The 18,632-nt window shown below is 51.1% G+C and overlaps 1 protein-coding gene across 1 annotated transcript in view; it reads right to left on the bottom strand.

Annotated features, from left to right (window-relative positions):
- Positions 1 to 17,669, bottom strand: part of CRTAC1 (cartilage acidic protein 1) — a 139,195-nt gene extending 121,526 nt beyond the window's left edge. Inside the window, exon 1 of the mRNA XM_037805104.1 lies at positions 17,428 to 17,669. Coding sequence (XP_037661032.1) covers positions 17,428 to 17,451 — 24 coding nt within the window. The 5' untranslated portion in view covers positions 17,452 to 17,669. The remainder of the gene's footprint in view (positions 1 to 17,427) is intronic.
- Positions 17,670 to 18,632: the final 963 nt, after the last annotated feature.

Genomic DNA, 18,632 nt, shown 5'->3' with positions numbered 1-18,632 from the left:
TCTGAGCCTCTTAGAAAACCTCACATGGCACCACCCTGATACCCTGCCCGCAGGCCTAAGCGGAACTCACAAGGTATTCCAAGGGCTCCACTGGAATGAGTTCCACAAAGGCTGAGCAGGCCCAGTCCCTGCAGGCAAAGAGGTGCCTTCCTGCCTTCAGAAGGAAGCAAACCTCTTCCAGTGGAACTTTTCCTGCTGGCTTGTCAGTGCATCCGGCAGCCAAGAACAAGGCTGAGAGGCTGATGTCTTAATGAAGGCGAGAGCAAGGAAGATCCGAAGACTGTCTCCCCAGATAGAGACAGATGCTCCTGCTGGCAAACGAGCTTGCTCCAGTTCAAGGATCCAGAGACCAAAACGGAGAGCCCAGGCACTGCCTTTTGGGGTCGATCAAGAGTTGAAAGCCTCTCTAATGCCTTGCTGGAGAGGCAGGCCGCCTCTCGGGGAAAGAACAGAGGCTGGGCTCCAGTTGCAGGCCCAGAGACTAACCCGAGAGAGCCTTCCCTGGGCAGGAGATTCGTGCAGCATGTTCCCAGGCCACATGCCGGATGTTACACCATCAGAGGGAGGTCATTCCAAAGTACCAAGACATCCGAACAAGTCAGCATCATCTACTGGTCTTAATCACCACAGCCAAATGTCTCACTAAAGAGCTTTGCCATGTGGCAGGAAGTTTAATTGGATAAGGAAGGTCACAATTGGCGAATGAGCTCCTGGGGGAGAAATTGGAAGCTGCAGAGTATTTAATAACCAGGGTGGCCATGATAAAATGTAACAAGGATCTGAAGGTCACTGGACCTCCACATAAAAAGGAGACTTTTCAAGGGATGACCTCTATTGTAGGGAAGGCAAATGAGTTCCAAATTGAGAGCCAAATCCAATTGATTGGTGGTGGGTGGAAAGAGGGCTGTGATCAGCTCCATGTCTGCACTGGGCATGGAAGAGAAAAGTGGCATTGGGCATGCCTTCTACAAGCTAGTGGCTCCTGCCTGGCACCCTGCCTGCAATTCAGGTCACTGCCACCAGGGAGGCAGGTCCCATTAGGGTAATACCAGCCCAACTATAGAGCTGTTCTGATGATGGCCATGCCAGGCAAGAATCACAGTCCAGTCACTTGATTTTTATCTCTTAAAAGCAGTACTTTTTTTTTTAATTGAATTCAGTTTTATTGAAATATATTCACATACCATACAATCATCCATGGTGTACAATCAACTGTTCACAGTACGATCGTATAGTTACGCATTCATCACTCCAATCTATTTTTGAACGTTTTCCTTATACCAGAAAGAATCAGAATAAGAATAAAAAATAAAAGTAAAAAAGAACACCCAAATCATCCCCCCCATCCCACCCTATTTTTCATTTAGGTTTTGTCCCCATTTTTCTACTCATCCATCCATACACTGGATAAAGGGAGTGTGATCCATAAGGTTTTCACAATCACACTGTCACCCCTTATATGCTACATTGTTAAACAATTGTCTTCAATTGTCAAGGCTACTGGGTTGGAATTTGATAGTTTCAGGTATTTACTTCTAGCTATTCCAATACATTAAAACCTAAGAGGTGTTATCTATACAGTGCATAAGAATGCCCACCAGAGTAACCTCTTGACTCCATTTGAACTCTCTCAGCCACTGAAACTTTATTTTGTTTCATTTCGCATCCCCCTTTTGGTCAAGAAGATGTTCTCAATCCCATGATGCTAGGTCCAGATTCATCCCCGGGAGTCATATACAAAAGCAGTACTTTTAATTAAAGGAGATATATGAAAGAAGTAGCCACTCTGTGTTATCCATTTCCAGATAAATAACCTAAAGCCAGATTTTTCTGCGTGACCTTGACCAAGGCACAACCTCTTTGGGTCTCAACTTTCTTCCTAAAATGAGGGTTTGGGAACAGCTCTCTCAAGGTTCTTTCCAGCTCTAAAATTCTCTGATGGTTTAAAGGATTTTTTCAGAAGCAGACTTTCAGCAGTTATTTTTTTTCCCCTCACCCAGTTTCTGCTACCAACTCCAGACCAACCTGTGTGGTTTTCCTTTGTGACCATATTAAAAACATTTTGAGTCAAAACAGTTGTTCAGCAGAGTTCTAAGGTAGTTCCCTCACAAGGCCAAGACTGGAGAGGAAAAAGCCACCACTAGTGTGGATCCTGAACTCACCCACCTGGCAGGTTAGTGGAGCGCCTCCCCTTGTGGGTGGGGGTAAGAGTGGTGCAAGGAGAATACTGTGTACTTTGTGTTTCATTCCTCTGCCATGGCGAAGGCACCCAGTGCACCCACAGAGGCTGCTTCACACCAGTTGAAAGTTAGAAGGTGACAGTGGGCCTCTGGAGATGTCTTGACGGTGGATGGGGAAACAGTTGTGATGAAGATTAGGAGAAGGTCTGATATATATATTCTCCTGCTACTCTCAAGGCCCAGGTGAAGGAAATTATTGCATCGCCTCCCTACACCCTCACTACTCAGAGTGTTCCCCAGACAAGCAGCATCGGCATCATCTAGGCGTTTGTTAGAAATGCAGAATCGTGGGCCTCACCCCGGACCTAATAAATCAGAATTGGTGTTTTAACAAGATTTCAGGTGACTTGAATGCCTGCTCAAATTTAGCTATATGTTTGGAATCACCTGGGGAGCTTTAAAAATTACTGCTGCCTGGGCCTCACCCCAAGAAAATCTGATTTAATTGGGATAGGATGTAGCCTGGGCACTGGAATTCTTAAAGTTCCCCAAGTGGTTCTAACATGTTGCAAAGTTTGAGAAACTGATCTATACTTTTAGAATACATTATATATCTATATCTATATCTATATATAGATATAGATATAGATATAGATATAGATATATAAAATACATTCTATACCTTCTCAAACTTCAGTGTTTACATGATTCTATACCTTCTCAAACTTCAGTGTTTACATGAATCACCTGGGGGTCTTAAGATGTAGATTCTGATTCATTAGGCTCAAGATTCTGTAATTTCTAGTAAGCCTCCAGATGGTGCTGATGCTGCAAGTCCATAAACCACACACTAAATAGTGGGTTCCATACCACAGCTCCCAGCGTCACAGAACCAGGCCACACACCACAGTGAAGGTGTGAGATTGGCTCAAGAACGTTCTCCTTCTCTAGATGCAAGGGGCTAAAATCAATCCTAGTGCTCTGCAACCCCCAGGGTTGCCCAGGCTCAGTTTAGCATCATACATTCAAAGTACTAGTTGTCTGTAGCTCAAGGTCAGGTGAGATGAGAAGACAGCAAGAAGGGTTGGCTCTGGAGAGGGGTCAGGTCAAGGAGACAAGAGATGGGTACCATCAAAGGCCAGAGCTTAGAGAGCATGGGGAGTGGGCAGGAATTTGCAGGCCAAGATAGAGATGGATGCCAATGTGCTCCCAGAAACTTCAGAGTACCTGGTACCCAGTAGGTGCTCGAGGAATATTTGCTGCATGAAGGAAGCAATACTTCTGGATGATAACGTATATCAGCAGAAACTGCTTGTAACTTGTCATATAGTTAGTTAAAAACTGCTCTCCTCCCACCCCCACCCCCAAAGCAATGATTCTCAAACTGTAACGTGCTGATGAAGCATTTGGGGATCCTGTTAAAATGTAGATTCTGACTCACTGGTTCTGGGGTGGGTCCTGAGAGTCTGCACTTCTAACAGGCAGAATACTTTTAGTCCCCAGACCATACTTTTAGTGGCAAGGCTCTAGACCAGTAGTTCCAACCCCCAGCTGCCTAGTAGAATCATCTGGGGAGTTTCTAGAAATATACTGACACCCAGGCCCCTCCCCCAGTTTCTGACTTAGTTGGTCTGCAGTGGGGCTCAGGTGCTACATATTTTGAGAAGCCCCCAGATGATGTTAATGGGCAGCCTGGGTTGAAAACCATTGCCCCAGACTCATGGCCCCTGGATGAGAGTGCAAGCCGCAATCTGATTTGAAGTGAAAAATGTTTCTGCTACTGAAATTCATTACCCGCTTGTTGAAGTATATGAAGAAAATTTCTTTAGCCAGGGAATGTCCAAGGCTGCAGGAAATGCAAAGTTTGGGGAAGAAGGCAGAGCAGCATGCTATGATACAGAGTGGAAGGTGAGCACGTGCCCAGAATGACCCCACATTTTCCATGGCTGGCTCAGAAAACCTCCTGTCACACCACAGTGGGCAGCCCAGGCTTTGAGGAAAACATGTAGAAAAGTTAAAAATAGAATTAAAAAGTAGGTTGAACTGAACTTTTTTTGTTCCCTTGAATGCTTGAGTATCAAGCACCTACTGTGTACTAAAGTACTGTGAGTACACCCAGGCAGGAGTAGTACTAGAGTATTATGTAGAGCACTAATTAACAGAGATGCAGTGGGTTCTACAAACACCAAGATGAATAAACCTGGTCCTGGCCCTCAGGGAGTTCTTCTAACACGGAAGGGAGCATGTGTCAGTGTGATGGGAGGATATCCAGGGGCAAAGCAACCCAGGGGAGGTGAGGCATGTGGAGAGGGGTGCAGGCCAGAGTACCCAGGGCTGCAGCAAGGCGCAGGCGCTTCTCCTGCAGGGGAGGTGTGGGCAGGGGTCAAAGGAGGACTTCACGAGGCCAGGAGAGGCTAAGAGAGAAGAATTGCTTTGTGATAATAATTTATTAAAAATGCTCTCTAAGTGAACTTTTTGAGCAATACTCAGCAGGTTGAAGAGAGAGAAAAAAAGAAAACAAATCAAAGCTTGGAGTCTATGACCTGAATTTGGATCTCAGCTCCACCACATACTAGCTGGTAAGCCCAGGCATGTTCCTTAATTTTTCTGAGCTTCGCTGTTGTTGTCTATAACACGGGGATAATATCACCTGCCAAGGTTGCAAGGGTTAAATGCACTCCAGGGAAGCCTCTAGGGGGCCAGGCAGGAGGCAGCCCCTCTCCCGATTTCCCCTCCTTTCACGCTTAGTGCAGGAGGAGGGATGGAGGGAAGCATGAAGGTTAGACAGTCTTTAGACAATGGCTATGGGTCACATGCAGCCAAATTCAGTTTTCTGTGGCCTCGGGACTTCCTGAATTGGGTCTGAAAACTGGTAACCAAGCAACCTGGATTCTCTGATGTGGGGTCAGCAGCTGTGGGGAGAGATTTCCAGGGTAATTTCCAGGGCAAGCAGTTCTTTAGCAAGTATGGAAAGAGCCAAGGAACAACTCCAAGCTCCCACACAGGCAGGAGTCCCACATGCTTCAGACGTTGGGAACAAGAAGGGAGCACAGACCCTCGCAGGAGATCAGAGTTGCAAGTGAGGGAAGCAGCCACAGGGACACTCTGCCCTGCGTGGGCCGGGCTGGGCCTCCAGGTCCACACAGAAACCCACAGAGGAGAGCCCAGAACTAACACAGCTCCAGAGATGAGCTACCCCAAGCTACTCTGGCTCATTTATCCACAGCAGCCCTTCTGCAGACCCCCGAGGAGCCTGGGATTGTGCCAGGTGCTGGGGTACTGGCTGCCTGGTGGAGATTGGAGGGCACCAGGGGACAGCTAGTTAGCATTTGCAGTACACAGAGGGGTGCTGTGGGCAGGGCACGGAGAGATCTCTAAATCAGCCGGGGAAAGGGCAGGGGCATGCTTCCTCGAGGTAGGGTGCTTCAGCTGAACTTCGAAGGATGCTAAGACATTAGCTGGGCAAGGAAAAGCAGGAGGAGAGAAAGAGAGCAATACAGACCCTGCCCTTCCAGGACTGTCTACTTAAAGGCCCTATCCCTGGGTCATGTATTAGGAGGGAGTGCTCATGTCCCACCCAGAAGAACCTGCAAACCAGAGCAGTGCTTCTCACCCAGAGGGCAATTTTGTCCCTCAGAGGACACCTGGCAGTGTCTGGAGACACTTTTGGTTGTCACGATCAGGGAAGGGGGTTGCTAATGGCATTTGATGGGTAGAGGCCAGGGATGCTGCTAAACATCCTACAACTCCCAGGACAGCCCCTACAGCAGAATTTTCCAGCACAGAGAGGCCACAGTGCTGAGGTTGAGAAACCCTGGATGCGAGCAACATTCCTGGTCTCCCACCTTCCCCCAGCCTTCCTCCCCAGGGGCAGAGGAGGGTCTCATCTGACTGGTCTCTTTGGAAGAACTGGGTATGGGGAGGCCTTTCTGGGCCTACTCATTGGGATCTGCCCCCTGCAGGGGCCACTGTCTGCCAGGGGGGCTCAGCTCTGCCCCCGTTCTGGGGGGGCCCGCAGTGGGAAGGTGCAGGCACATCCGCACGCCCAAAGGACCATACACCTCGGCCTGGGCTTCCAAACAGCTGCATCAGTAATAAAGGTGGCACTCTTATCTCCATTTGCCCAAGCCTGGGCTCTCCCTCCCTCTCCTCTCTTCCTTCCTCCCTGCTTCTCTCTGTCCCCCCCTCCCTCCTTCCTTCCCTCCCTCTTTCTCTGTCATCTCTCTCTCTCTCCCTCCTTCTGCCTATCCCTGCCTCCCTCTCTTCCTTTCTCTTCTTCCCTTTCTCTTTCTGTCTCTGTCTCCGTTTTTCTCCCTGTCTTTAGCTCCCTCTTTCTGATTCTGTCTGTCCGTCTCCCTCTCTCTCCCTCCCTCTCCCAACCTTTCTGTCTCTCTCATCCTCCCTCCCTCCCTCTCTCTTTCCCTCCTTCTCTGTCTCTGTTTCTCTGTCTCTCCCTCTCCCTATCCTTCCCTCCTGCCCTCACCTTCTCAATTGTTCCTGCATCTGGGTGGAGAAGAGGGACGTTATTCATTGGGCCCCTTCAAACCCCAACCCTATCACTCAGGCTGGAAACCTGGTGTTATACTGGGTTCTTGCTTCTTTCTCATTCTTCACCATGTCTGGATTGCTGAGCCAGTTCTACTTCCCCAGTCTCCCTCTCAACTGCCCACTCTTTCTGCCCCCACTGCCAGGGATGTGCCCCTTCAATAGCAATGCTTGCTAACTACCCCCTCCTCTCGTCTCACCCCGCTTCCACACACGGCTGTCAGGGCTCCCTTTCTAAATCTCGGAGCTGCTGGTCATGTCACTCTTCAGCCTATAAACATTCACAGGACCCTGTACATGAGGCAAATAGCAAAGCACAGAACTGCAATTTCACTTGGCAAGTGTTATATGAGAAACAGGTAATGATAATCAACACATTCTTATGGTTGACTCTGTGCAGGCACTACTCTAACCCTTCACAAAAAAGATCTCATTTAATCCTCCTAATGACCCTAAGAGGGAGTTACTACTACAAGCCCCAATTTACAGATGAGGAAACTAAGGCTCAGAGAGGTTAAGTAACTTGCCTCAAGTCATACAGCTAGTACATGACAGAGCCAGGATTTGTGCCTAAGCAAAGAGGCTCCAGAATTGGTGTTCTTAGACACTAACTATGTGTTCCGGTTTGCTAAAGCTGCCAGAATGCAATATACCAGAAATGGGTTGGCTTTTATAAAGGGGAATTATTAGGTTACAAATTTACAGTTCTAAGGCCATAAAAGTGTCCAAACTAAGGAATCAATAGGAGGATACCTTCACTGAAGAAAGGCCGATGGTGTCTGGAACACCTCTGTCAACTGGGAAGGCACGTGGCTGGCGCCTGCTGGTCCTTTGCTCCCAAGTCGCATTGTTTTCAGCTTCTGATTCCAGTGGCCTTCTCTTTAAGTGTCTGTGGGCTTTCACTTAGCTTCACTGGGGCAAATTCTGGGTTTCATTGCTTAGCTTAGCATCTCCTCATTCTGGTTTCAACAGCTGTCTCCAAAATGTTGATCTCCAAAACGTCTTTGGCCGTTTTCTCTCTAAGCATCTCTCCAAGCTCTCTTCAAAATGTCTCTGCCTTTTTACCCTCTCATAGAGGACACCAGTAAACTAATTAAGACCCAAAATGAATGGGTGGGGCCACATCTCCATGGAAACAATCTAAGCAAAAGTTCTCACCCACAATAGGTCTGCCCCCATGAATGAATTAAAAGAACATGGCTTTTTATGGGGTATACAGCATTCAAACCAGCACACCATGTTAAACAGCTTCTCTCACGACACCAAACTTGCCAAAACCAAGTGATATGGGAACACAGTGGAAGGAGAAACCACCTCTGCCTGGGGAAGGCCTGAGAGAAGAGGCAATGGCGAGCTGGCCACAGGGTCAAGGTAGAGAAAGTGTTCCAGGGTGCGGGGAAGTGTGTGCAAAGTGGAGGTGCAGAAGGCAAGCGCGACGAGGACCTGCCCCGCGGGTGGGGCGCCAGCCGAGCTGGAGGCAAGGAAGGGGTGCTGCTGCTGAGGCTGGAAGAGACCCTGGAGCCAAAAGGGTTAGGGGACGACTGGGTGGGAGTGGTAGCCTGTGCACAAGCTGGGAGGGGGCTGGGCTGGAAGCAAAGAGGCCAGTTAGGAGGCAAGCACTGTGGCCCGAGTGAGAGAGAGAATGCTGAAGCTGCCCGCCCTTCTTCCCTTCAATTTCCTTCCTTTCAGTCTCTGTCAAGCACTGTTCTGGGCACCGGGAAAGCAGCTGAGAGCACGGAGCTTACATTATATCCCAATGTCTTGGTCACCTGAGTTTCTCCATGCTGTCCCCTCTCCTGGCCCTGGAAGACAAACCCCACTCCCTCTGCACCCCATCCCCCAGAAGGTCTCCATGCCTCATGTATCTTCCCTAGCACCAAGAAAATCTGAGTCTTCTTCCTCCTTCCCTGGAGCTGGAGAGTGCTTTCAACGTTGCCTGCAGCTGCACTTGCCCTTTACAGATGGAGAGGGAGACTGTCCTGCTCCAGAAAAAGGCAGCCTAAAACCCAGGGGCCCCCGGCTCGGAGGCACCAGAGAGACCAGAGGGCTGGTGAAAAGCTGTTTCTGAAAGTGGGAGGACAAATGGAGTCTCCCAGCCTAGGCGTAGGCGAAGCTGGTGCTTAGTGAGCATTACTAACTGCTCAGGCAGTAAAATGGGGAGGAACACTCGTGGGGTTGCTGTGCAGACAAAATGAGTTAAGGCGTGTTAGTGCACACGGGCCTGGCACAGAGAAAGTCCATAAATGGTGGGTAACGGCAACCACGATGGTGATACTATCCCTACTACCAATAAACGTTTGCTGAATGAACCAATCTGCCTCAGGAGATGGAGCCCAGGCCTGCTCAGGGCTCCCCTCCCAGGATTCATCGCCAAGGGCTGAGTGGGCTGCTCTGGGCCACAAGACTGAGGAGTGGGCTGGCTTCTGTTACTAATTTGTGGAGTTCCTTGACTCCTTAAACTGCTTCCCACATGCAGAACCTTCAGTCTTCCTTAACGTACACACTCATTTCTCAAACCTCTGGCAGATGCTTGCAGGCCAGGTGAGAAATGCTGAATAAGGCATGGTTCTGCCCTCGCGGAGCTTCCAGTCTTCCCGGGATGAGACACGATGCAGCAGCACAAGTTCAGAATAGCGACAGGTGCAAGTTCAGGAGCACTCCCTGGGAGGGAGGATCAGCCAGCGAGGACGGTGGGGAGGGCAGGTGGGAGAGGCTCTCTGAAGAAGGTAGTTTTAGTTTGCTAGAGCTGACCAAATGCAACATACCAGAAAAGGACTGGCTTTTAACAATGGGGATTTATTAGCTTACAAGTTTACAGTTCTAAGGCCATGAAAATATCCAAATTAAGGCACCAACAGGATGATATCTTCTCTCCAAAGACTGGCAACTAGCAATCCTAAACTGGTCCTTCTCTCCCATGTTTTGTTGCTTCTAGCTTCTGGCTTCAGTGGCTTCCTCTCCGTCTTCTGTGTGTCCTCTCTTGACTCCAGTAAGAGGATTAAGACCCACCTTGAAATAGGGTGGGTCACATCTCCATTGAAATAACCTAATCAGAAGTTCCCAACTACAATAGGTCTACACCACAGGAATGGATTCAATTTAAGAACATGATCTTTTCTGGGGTACATACAGCTTCAAACTATCACAAAGGTGAATGTGAATTCCAGTGGGAGCAGCATTCCAGATGGCGGAGAACTGTGGATCAAAGGCATGGTTGTCAGACAGCTTGATGCATGCTGGGGATGCACTTGTTGCCACTGGAGTGTGGTGTCTGAGGCGGGGGTGGAGTGGGGACAAGTAGGTAGCGTGGGGGCAAAGGGTGAGGATGCACACGGACAGCAGTTGCAAACTGCAGAGCCTGCTACACCAAGGTAAGGTCCTGGAGTTACACTGTGAGGGAGATTTTGAAGTCGGGCAGAAACATGATCAGACTTGCATTTTAGAAAGCTCATTTGTGCAGCCGTGTGCAGGCTGTGTTCCTGAAAAGTCAGTGAGGGTACCCCTGAGAGGATTTGAACATCCTGGGGCGGGGATGGCCCTGAATGACCTCCAAAGTTCTTTCCAGACCTAAAAGTCAGGTTTGAATTATTTTTCCTAAATCATTTTAAATGCATTACTGGACCTTGCTATTTAAAAGCATCCTCCTGGGAATCTTTTTGTGAAGCTATGCTTCACTCCCTTGTTTGTCTTCCATGGAAATCCAAACTCTCATCTATTCTATCAGCTTAAAGAAAGTAAACTTGCACTGAGCTTCCTTGTAGCAGCCTTGGTGGCAAGGAGAGTAAAAGGGAATGAGAAGTCGTTAGAGGAGGGTGCAGATGAAGACAATCTCAGCCTTGCTCGAGGCACAGAGCCGGCTACCATCTCATGGAGTAGGCCCTGGACAGGATCCTCAAACCATGCTTCATCAGTGGAGACCTCTGGAGGCTTACACAGCCCTGGGGCCAAGTGATGGCTCTCAGAAGGAGCTAGAGGGAAAGCTGGCCTCACTGGCCGTAATGACTATGAAGATGCATTTAATACCAAGCTGTCCCCAAACAGCCACCTGCTATCCCGTATTCCTTTGCTGACTCTGAGCTGGGCTCATGCCGGACACTGAGCATGTGGCTGAGAACGAAAGACACAGTGCTCCTCCCATGTTTCTTACAAGGCAGGACTTCTCCTTCTTGGGGACTCTATTTCCCCATCTGCAGAAGTCTCTTTGGATATACATAGCTTAGCAGATGAAAGGTGCATGATTATGCTTTCCAGAAAGAGTCTGTTCTTAGAGATCAGGGTGAAAGGGAATAGTACATCTCTTAGACAAAGAGACTGCCAGGGCTGGAAAGGACCTGTCTGTCCAGCATCTCTGATTACAGACCCCTGCAGAGGCTAAGGGGCCTGCCTCAGGACACGACAGAAAATTCATGGCAGGAACAGGGATGATGGTCTACTTAATGTCACATCCCATGCTGGGGAGGGAGAGATGCAGCCTCAGTCCCCTGAAGGGGTCCTCAAGTGACTTCCTACCTCCCAATCCTGAGCACAGGGAGGACAAGACCAGGGACTGGCCTTCTGTGAATAACATCAACCAAGACTGAATGAGCAGGCTGTTCCCACGAACCCAGAAAGAGCTCCTCTGCCCATCCAAGAGGGGAAATTTGGATTCCCAAGCCTGTCCCCCTTCCTTAGAGCCATGTCAGGATTTGCATGACATGACAGCTCTTTTAAAACAGATACACAGCAAAGGAGGGCTGGAAAGAAGATGGGGAAACCTCGATGTGGTCCACGAGGCAGCTAGCTGCTCTCCAGGTAGGCGGAGGCTTATGCGAGGAAGAGACACAGCCCCCTTCAGTGGGGGTGGGGGGGCACTCCTGAGCTCTGCAGTGATCCCTGTGACCTTGTCACTGTACTTGTCGGGTGCAAACAAAGATAAGAGTAACTGGAAACAACAGAAAGGGTCACTTTACACTCTCTGCACTCACGATTCTTCTGTGGCTAATTAAAGTAATATGTCAAAACGTCCCTTGGAAGAGATCTTTAAGAATATGTCTGTTAAGTAAACAAGGTTTTACTAATTAATGACATGCCTTCCCATCCCTCATTGAAGTTCCTTGCAGAACTTCCCTGCGCCAGGAGGGCTGAGCAGGAAAGGATGGGGGAAAAGTCGCCATCTCCCCTTCCCAGAGGGAGTAGGGACAAATCCAGTTGTTTGTCATTTGTGGAGCTATCAGTTTCTCCTCCGGATGTTGATCAGATTTCCTGGGCTGGAACCAACTTGCAGGGCCAGGGTACTGGAATTTTTCCAAGACATAAATGCTTTGCTTCTTACGTAGTCAACATGATTTCTTTCAAGGAAAATTTTTATCTTTTTTTTTTTTTTTAAGTGTCTAGGGTTTTTGAAGGGCAAATCTTTTGGACTTTTCTCTAAAGATAACAATTATGATGTATGTATTATTTGCTAAAACCATTCCCTCCCCTCACCCAGCCCACCCCCACCCCCTGACACATCACAGAAAGGCCTGAGGGTGGGGGAATGATTTGCCCAATGTTATACAATGAGTCAGTGGCACAGCTAGAAATAGAACTTTCCAAACTCCCAAATTCTTAATAATAGCAATATTAATAATAGTCTCTTTATAATTTTCTAAGTGTTTTCACAGCTCACAAGCAATCTTCACAACAGCTCTGGGGGTGGCTAGGTAAGTCAGTCCCAGAAACAGCAGATCTGAGCTCCAGACCAGCTCTGCCACTCAGTTGCAGTGTGACCCTGGTCGGGCCCTTTACCTCTCTGAATCGTAGTGTCCTCAGGTATGAAATGGGAGAGTTGGAGGAGAAGACCCTAAAATCCCTCCCGCCTCTAACATGCTGGAATTCTGTGCTGTGATGCTCTAGTCCAAAGTTTCTTAACCTCAGCACTGTTGACATCTGGGGCAAGATAATTCTTTGTTTAGGGGAGGCTGTCTGGTGCATTGTAGAATGTTTAGCCTCTACCCACTAGCTTCCAGTAGCATCTCCCACCCCAGTTGTAATAATCAAAAATGTCTCCAGACCTTGTCAAATGTCTGTGAGGGCAAAATAACCCAATTGAGAACCACTGCTCTCGTCACTGCCCAAGGACTTCAATAAGGTCAAGATCATGGGTGATTCAGGGGAAAAAAGGTCTTCCTGTCCCCTCCTTTTCCCCAACTCCTTCACACCTCTCCACACACTTTTCAAACACAACCTCCCAGTCCTTTGCTACTTCACATTTCTAAAATGTCCTTAGTGGTCCAGAGTGTATTCAGTGTGATAATGAACCGATTGATTTCATACATTCTCCTAAGGAGAGTTCACAGATTTTTGTCCGCTAAGCAACCAGTCAGGCTCTCCAGAAATCCCTAGCAGAATCCAGGCAGGCCTGGAAGCCTGTATCTGCAGCCTGCAGGAGGCTCGGTGAACACAGATTTGTCAGCACTCTTAAATCACTGGGCTCGGAGGAAGGCTTCTCCCAGCAGATAGATCCTTCCTTAGGAATCAATAGCTCAGGGCCTTCCATCACATTCAGAATTATCCTGGGACCTGCAAAATTTCTTTTCCCCAAGCATGGCAGAACCCCAAAATGAAAACCCTGAGTGGGGGAGGGAAGAAGGCAAAGAGGGAGTCCTGCCAAGGAGGCCTTGTCCGTCAGCCCAGATGTTGTTGTGGACACAGCTTCACTGGCTGGGCAAAGGAAGACCCTGCATGGTTCCCAGCAGTCCAGCAGTAATATCCTCTTCCATCTCCACATCTTACCAAGGGCAAACACGTATTAAAGAGTATCCCCTTTGATCTTCACTACTGTATCCCTATCACAGGATTGCCAGCTTCACTATTTAGCAGAGGAGGAAACTGAGGCAGGCTGAGCTTTGCCCAAGATCCCTAAGCCAGTAAGCAGGGGAGCCAGATTCGAACCCTGTGTCCCTGTGTCCTTTCCACTTCTGTGGGCTGCCTTCCCGATGGAGGGGGGGAGGGGGTAAGGGTCAACCATCTTGGGGGATCATGAAAGAGAAGACTTCTTGTTTTCCCGGCACTTAATGCTACTTCTCAAACTCTATACCCTCCCCACCCCAGGTTCAAACAAACATCCAGACACCCTGTGCTATAGCTATATTTTAAGTAATTATATTCCTTTGGCCTTATCCAGAATTAGACCAAGCCTTGTGAATACTGGCACATTTCTGCAGCTAAAGCTGGGAACTGGTGAGACTCTCCAACATGGCCTCTCAGAACTCTACTTGGCTCTCCGACAGTCAGCATTATCCTACCACCTCCCTCCTTCCCTCAAGATGAAGACCCAACTCATCTGTCAGCCTGAGAGAGAAGAGAAAACTCAAGCATCTTCCCTGGCAACAAGCATTCTTTGGGTATGCCTTCAAGACAGAAGGGGGTTCTGCCTCTTACAATTCTGGTTTGGAAGCTCCCGGGTTCCCCATGAGGGTGGGCCAGCCAAGTCTGTCAAGGCTCTGGGAGAACCCAGAGGAGCTCCATGCAATGTACAAAGGAGTCAGGTGGGAGTGGAATACAGGGGGCAGTCCACAGACCACACAGCAACCCCTTTCCAGGCCTGAATCCAATTCAACAATCAGATTTGCAGAACAACAATAACAAAAAAAAAGAAAAAAAGGGTGGGGGAAATGGTAGTATCTTCCAGGTCACTCAAGAAGCCCTAACGCAAGGATTGTGCAAAAATAGAATACCCTAGCACTCTGACCTTGAGCTAGAGACAGCAAGAATTCGGAAATGGGCAAATACTAGTTAGAAACTCTGCTTCACCCAGGATCGAGTCTGGGAGGAACCATGGCAGAGGTGTGACTGCAGGACAGAGAGATCCCACCCCAGAAGAACGCCTTCGTGGAGGACAGGAAGAGTGCCAGGCCTGGGTTCATGAGAAATAAGACCACAGTGAAGAACTGGGCATTTCTGATTTCTAAATGCATGGACAGAAACCTGGAATTGCATTGCTTTTGCCTAGAAGATCACTTAGAATGAGACAAGATAGTGGAGGAAGGGGAAAGAATAATTAAGGAATTTCTACGACCTGCATATATACATTACAAGAACTTCATCTGCTCCTGAATAGTCTAGTCAAAGGAAATTTCACCAAATTTGCTAAATTTATTAACTCACTGCAATCTGGTCAGCCAGCAATTATGGGTACCTCCTGTATAGGGAATACATGTCCATCTCCATAATAAAGAAGAAGCAGGTCACTGGCGTGGAAAGAGTGCTGGATAGAGAGAATCCTAGGACTTAATCCCATCTCTTCCACCAAGAGCTGTGTGACCTTGGGCAAGATACTTGCCTTTATTGGGCCTCAGTTTTCTGGGAGTGGGATGGGGTCAGACCAGGTGCCCTGCAAGGCTCCTCTCTTCTAGCTCCAATGTTCTTGGAGTGTATGAGCCCTAGAAAGACATCAGCACCAAGCACAAAAGGATAACTTCAGAAAGGTTGTGCTTGCACCTGCCTCATTGCACCTGAGGTCACAAGACCACCTGGAATCCTGGAAGCATGTGGTAGAATGGCTCCAGTAATGAAGGTGATTGAGTCTGTGGCCTGAGCTTGCTTAAAGCATTAACTTGTTACGGCCAGTGAAGGGCAAGAAGTGAGGGAGTCAGTGGTCCACAGCTGGGTGCCTTGGCGCCCCCTACTGGACACCCAGAAGCCCGCTCCACCTTTAAAGCTTCCAGCACTCAGTAGGAAGCAAGGGAGCTCCAGAACAGGAGGCTGTTTAATAGGGCTGCCTTCCTGGTTGGTGGTCCTTTCTCTGAAGAGTCTATGTTTCACCCCCTAAAATCTCACTAGTCCGCACATTCCCAGGGATACTCTTGGGCAGTGATAAGACTCCTTAACCAAACATCAAGGTGCCAAGGAATAAACATCAGGTTCAGAATACCAGGTGCAGCCCAGATGGAGAGAAGGGAAGAAACAGCAACAAGCAGGTATTTTGCTGCACAAATCCCTAGTGGAGAGAAAGGTCTTGGGAAATGCACTAGAAAAATGTGACTGCAGACAGAGGATGAAGCTGGTTTGGGGTGAGTGGAGTGGCAGCCCCCATAAATGATCCCCAGGCTAAGGAAGCTACCCTGGGAGTTCAAAACACCCACCTATGTTCAGGGATGGTGTAAAGGTGAAGGATATAGCTCCAGTTGAGCAGATGGAGAGCCAGTAAACATCACCCCACTTTTGGTCTTTTCAAGAGTCCATTAGTACCAACTGGAGACCATACTATTCTATTTGTGGACTACTGTGCCAACATCAAGACCATGCACACCCTTAGTTGCCTCTTAAATTGACTTTAGGATCTGCTATCAGAAGGATGTTCTTAAGCAAATTAGAGACAGAAAGAGAGATAAAGCTTCCTCAAGGGTCATATTGAAACAACCGCCATGTTCCCACTTTCCAGCCTCCTCTTTCCTTTCCCCATAGCCAAGAGTGAGGTACAGTGTGATTCTCTGAATTTGCTCTGATTCGTTCTTGGGTATCTCCAGCCCCAAGTCATCAGGGTCCAACATCTCCTCATACATAGCTTTTCTCTTTCCATACTAGTTCTGCCCCCCACCCCATCCCCATCTCCATTCAAAACAGCACCACAGAGCAGTCCCCCACTCCTGAAACCCTCTTCCTTTCTTTTCTGCCTAGCTTCACCTGGGAAGTCCTGCACCCATCTCAGAAGACTTCTTCAAGTGCGACTCAAGAATGTATGTGTCCTGCCTGGAGAGCTGAAACACCTCCTGATAACGCAAAGAAACCACACTAGGTGCGCCGCCTCCCTACCCCAACCCCCCAGCGACAGTCATTTGTCATTCCGGGAGGAAGAGGAGCGCCCCCGACCTCACCCCAGAGCGTCTCCGGGCCACTCTGGAGGTTCCCATCCAGCCTGGAATGACTTTGGATTCTTGAGTTGATTTCTGCAGAAGCGGGACTAACCAGGGTGCCAAGTACTGTACTGCGAAAACGCGCGCTGCATTGTTGGGCATGCCCCCAAGCTGGGCCTGCTGCCCCATCGAAGCCTCCATGTGTCCCCATGGGGGCTAAAGGGGACCCCCGGGTCCCCTGCAACGGCTGAAGCTGGCTCGCCTGAGGCGGGCTGAAAACGAGGAGACCACACCTCGGTCCAGCAAAGGCGGCGGGCAGTTACGCCCGGCGCGGGGCTGGCTCCTGGAGCTCTCTGCTATCCAGCGCTGTGCCCGGGAGATCGGCTTCCCCGGAGAAGAAGCGCCAGACTCCCGGGGCTCCTCCCCAGCCTGCAAGCGTAGGCACCTGGCCGAGGCCAGTAGCTTCCCCAGCCGGCCGGGAACTGTGCCCGCCCGGCTGAGTGACTCCCGGATACCTCGGATACATTCCTCCTCACCTGCTCCGCCCCCTCCCAGTTTTGCTGCCCCCTCCCCAAACAACTGACCTCCAGCGCGCCCCCAACACCCCTGCCAGTTGCGGGCTGTCGCCTCGACACCTAGGCTCCCACCTCCCAGCCACCCCCAGCCCCGCGCCCGCCCACGCCCCAGCCCGTGGGGGAGGCTCTGCGCGCCAGTGCAGCTCCCCTTGGCAAGTTGGGAGCAGCGCCGCCACCGCCGTCGCGGTCTCGGTCTCCCGCCGTTCCCGGGCAGCATCCCCGCCAGCCCTAAGGGAGGATAGGGAGGGGCGCTTGAGGCGGGAGAAACTTTCTCCCCCTGAGGGAGTGGGGGCGCCGGGAGCGGGTACTCACGCTGGGGTCAGCTCCGGGAGTCATCCTCTGGCTCTCTCAGCCCCACCGCCTGGGGGCGTCGGAGCGCGGTCCCTCTCTGCAGCCGCTGCTGCCTCCTTCCAGCTCCCAGCCCGGGTCCCGGGCTGGCCTCGAGCCTCCCGCCCCGACGCCGCTCGCTTTATACAACTCCACTCGAGCGCGCCCGGGCTTATGTAAAGGCTGGCGGACGTCCGCAGCCAATGGCACGGCAGCTGGAGCTGGGGGCCCAGGGGTGGGGGGCGCCCGCGCGGCCAATCGAGGCCCGGGGAGCTGGGGGAGCCGGGGGGGGGGGAGGGGGGCCTCCCGCTCTGATTTAGGAGCCGGGATTGCGGTGGCAGCAGCCAGCAGCCGGGCTGGCCCCGCGCGGCGCGGCGCGGCGGGCGCTGGGGTGGGCGGCGGCGCAGGAGGCGGCGGGGGCTGGAGCCCTCAGCGCTCCGCCGCGCCCCGCCGCTGCATGGTGTAACCTTCAGGAGGCAGCGGGGCCCGGCGAAGGGGGAGAGGCCGCCCGGCTGGGCGCTGGGGGCCCCGAGCCGGCGGGAAGCAGGGTCCCTCGGGAGGAAGCGCCGGGAAGGAAGGCGAGGGGGAGGGGAGGGCGGCGAGCCCCGGGACCCCGCGGCCACTCCCGCACTTAGGGCCGGGCGGTGGTGGCGGGAGCAGCGGCGCTGCCTTTCGCGTTCATCCCCAGATAGCGATCTGGCGCGGCCGGGTCGGGCCGGAGCTGCCGCGCCAGCGAGCTGATGGCGAGATTTCGCGCTGCGGAGCGAGTGCCGAGCTGATCTTTATCCAGCCCAGGGACGTGTCCAAGCGCCTCCCGGGGACTGCTCAGTATGGAGAGCAGAGCTCCACGACGGCCCTGGAGGGCGGGGAGCGGGGCGAGTGCAGCTCCAAGAACAGGCGCGGCCGCCGTGGCAGCTGCGAGCCGCATCTCCTGAGCAGTGCCCCCACCCGACCCCGCCTCCAACCCCGTCCCAGCGGTGCCAGGGCTGAGCCCGGCCCAACTGCTTTGACGGGTGAGTCCCACCGACCTCCCTCACCGCTCTGCTCACAGGTACTGCCTTTCTCCGTGCCACCACCACCAAGCCCCTCCCCACGCCAACCCGCTGCAGCGGCAGGGATGGATCTGCCTCTCTGGACCAGGGGGGCCGCCAGGGACCGAGCACGAGAAGGTACTTGATCAGAGGTGCCCC

The sequence above is a fragment of the Choloepus didactylus genome, chromosome 15 (assembly GCF_015220235.1).
Source record: "Choloepus didactylus isolate mChoDid1 chromosome 15, mChoDid1.pri, whole genome shotgun sequence".
NCBI classification, from domain to species: domain Eukaryota; kingdom Metazoa; phylum Chordata; class Mammalia; order Pilosa; family Megalonychidae; genus Choloepus; species Choloepus didactylus.
Note: the sequence above shows the minus strand (reverse complement) of the source record. Positions and strands in the feature narration are given on the sequence as shown.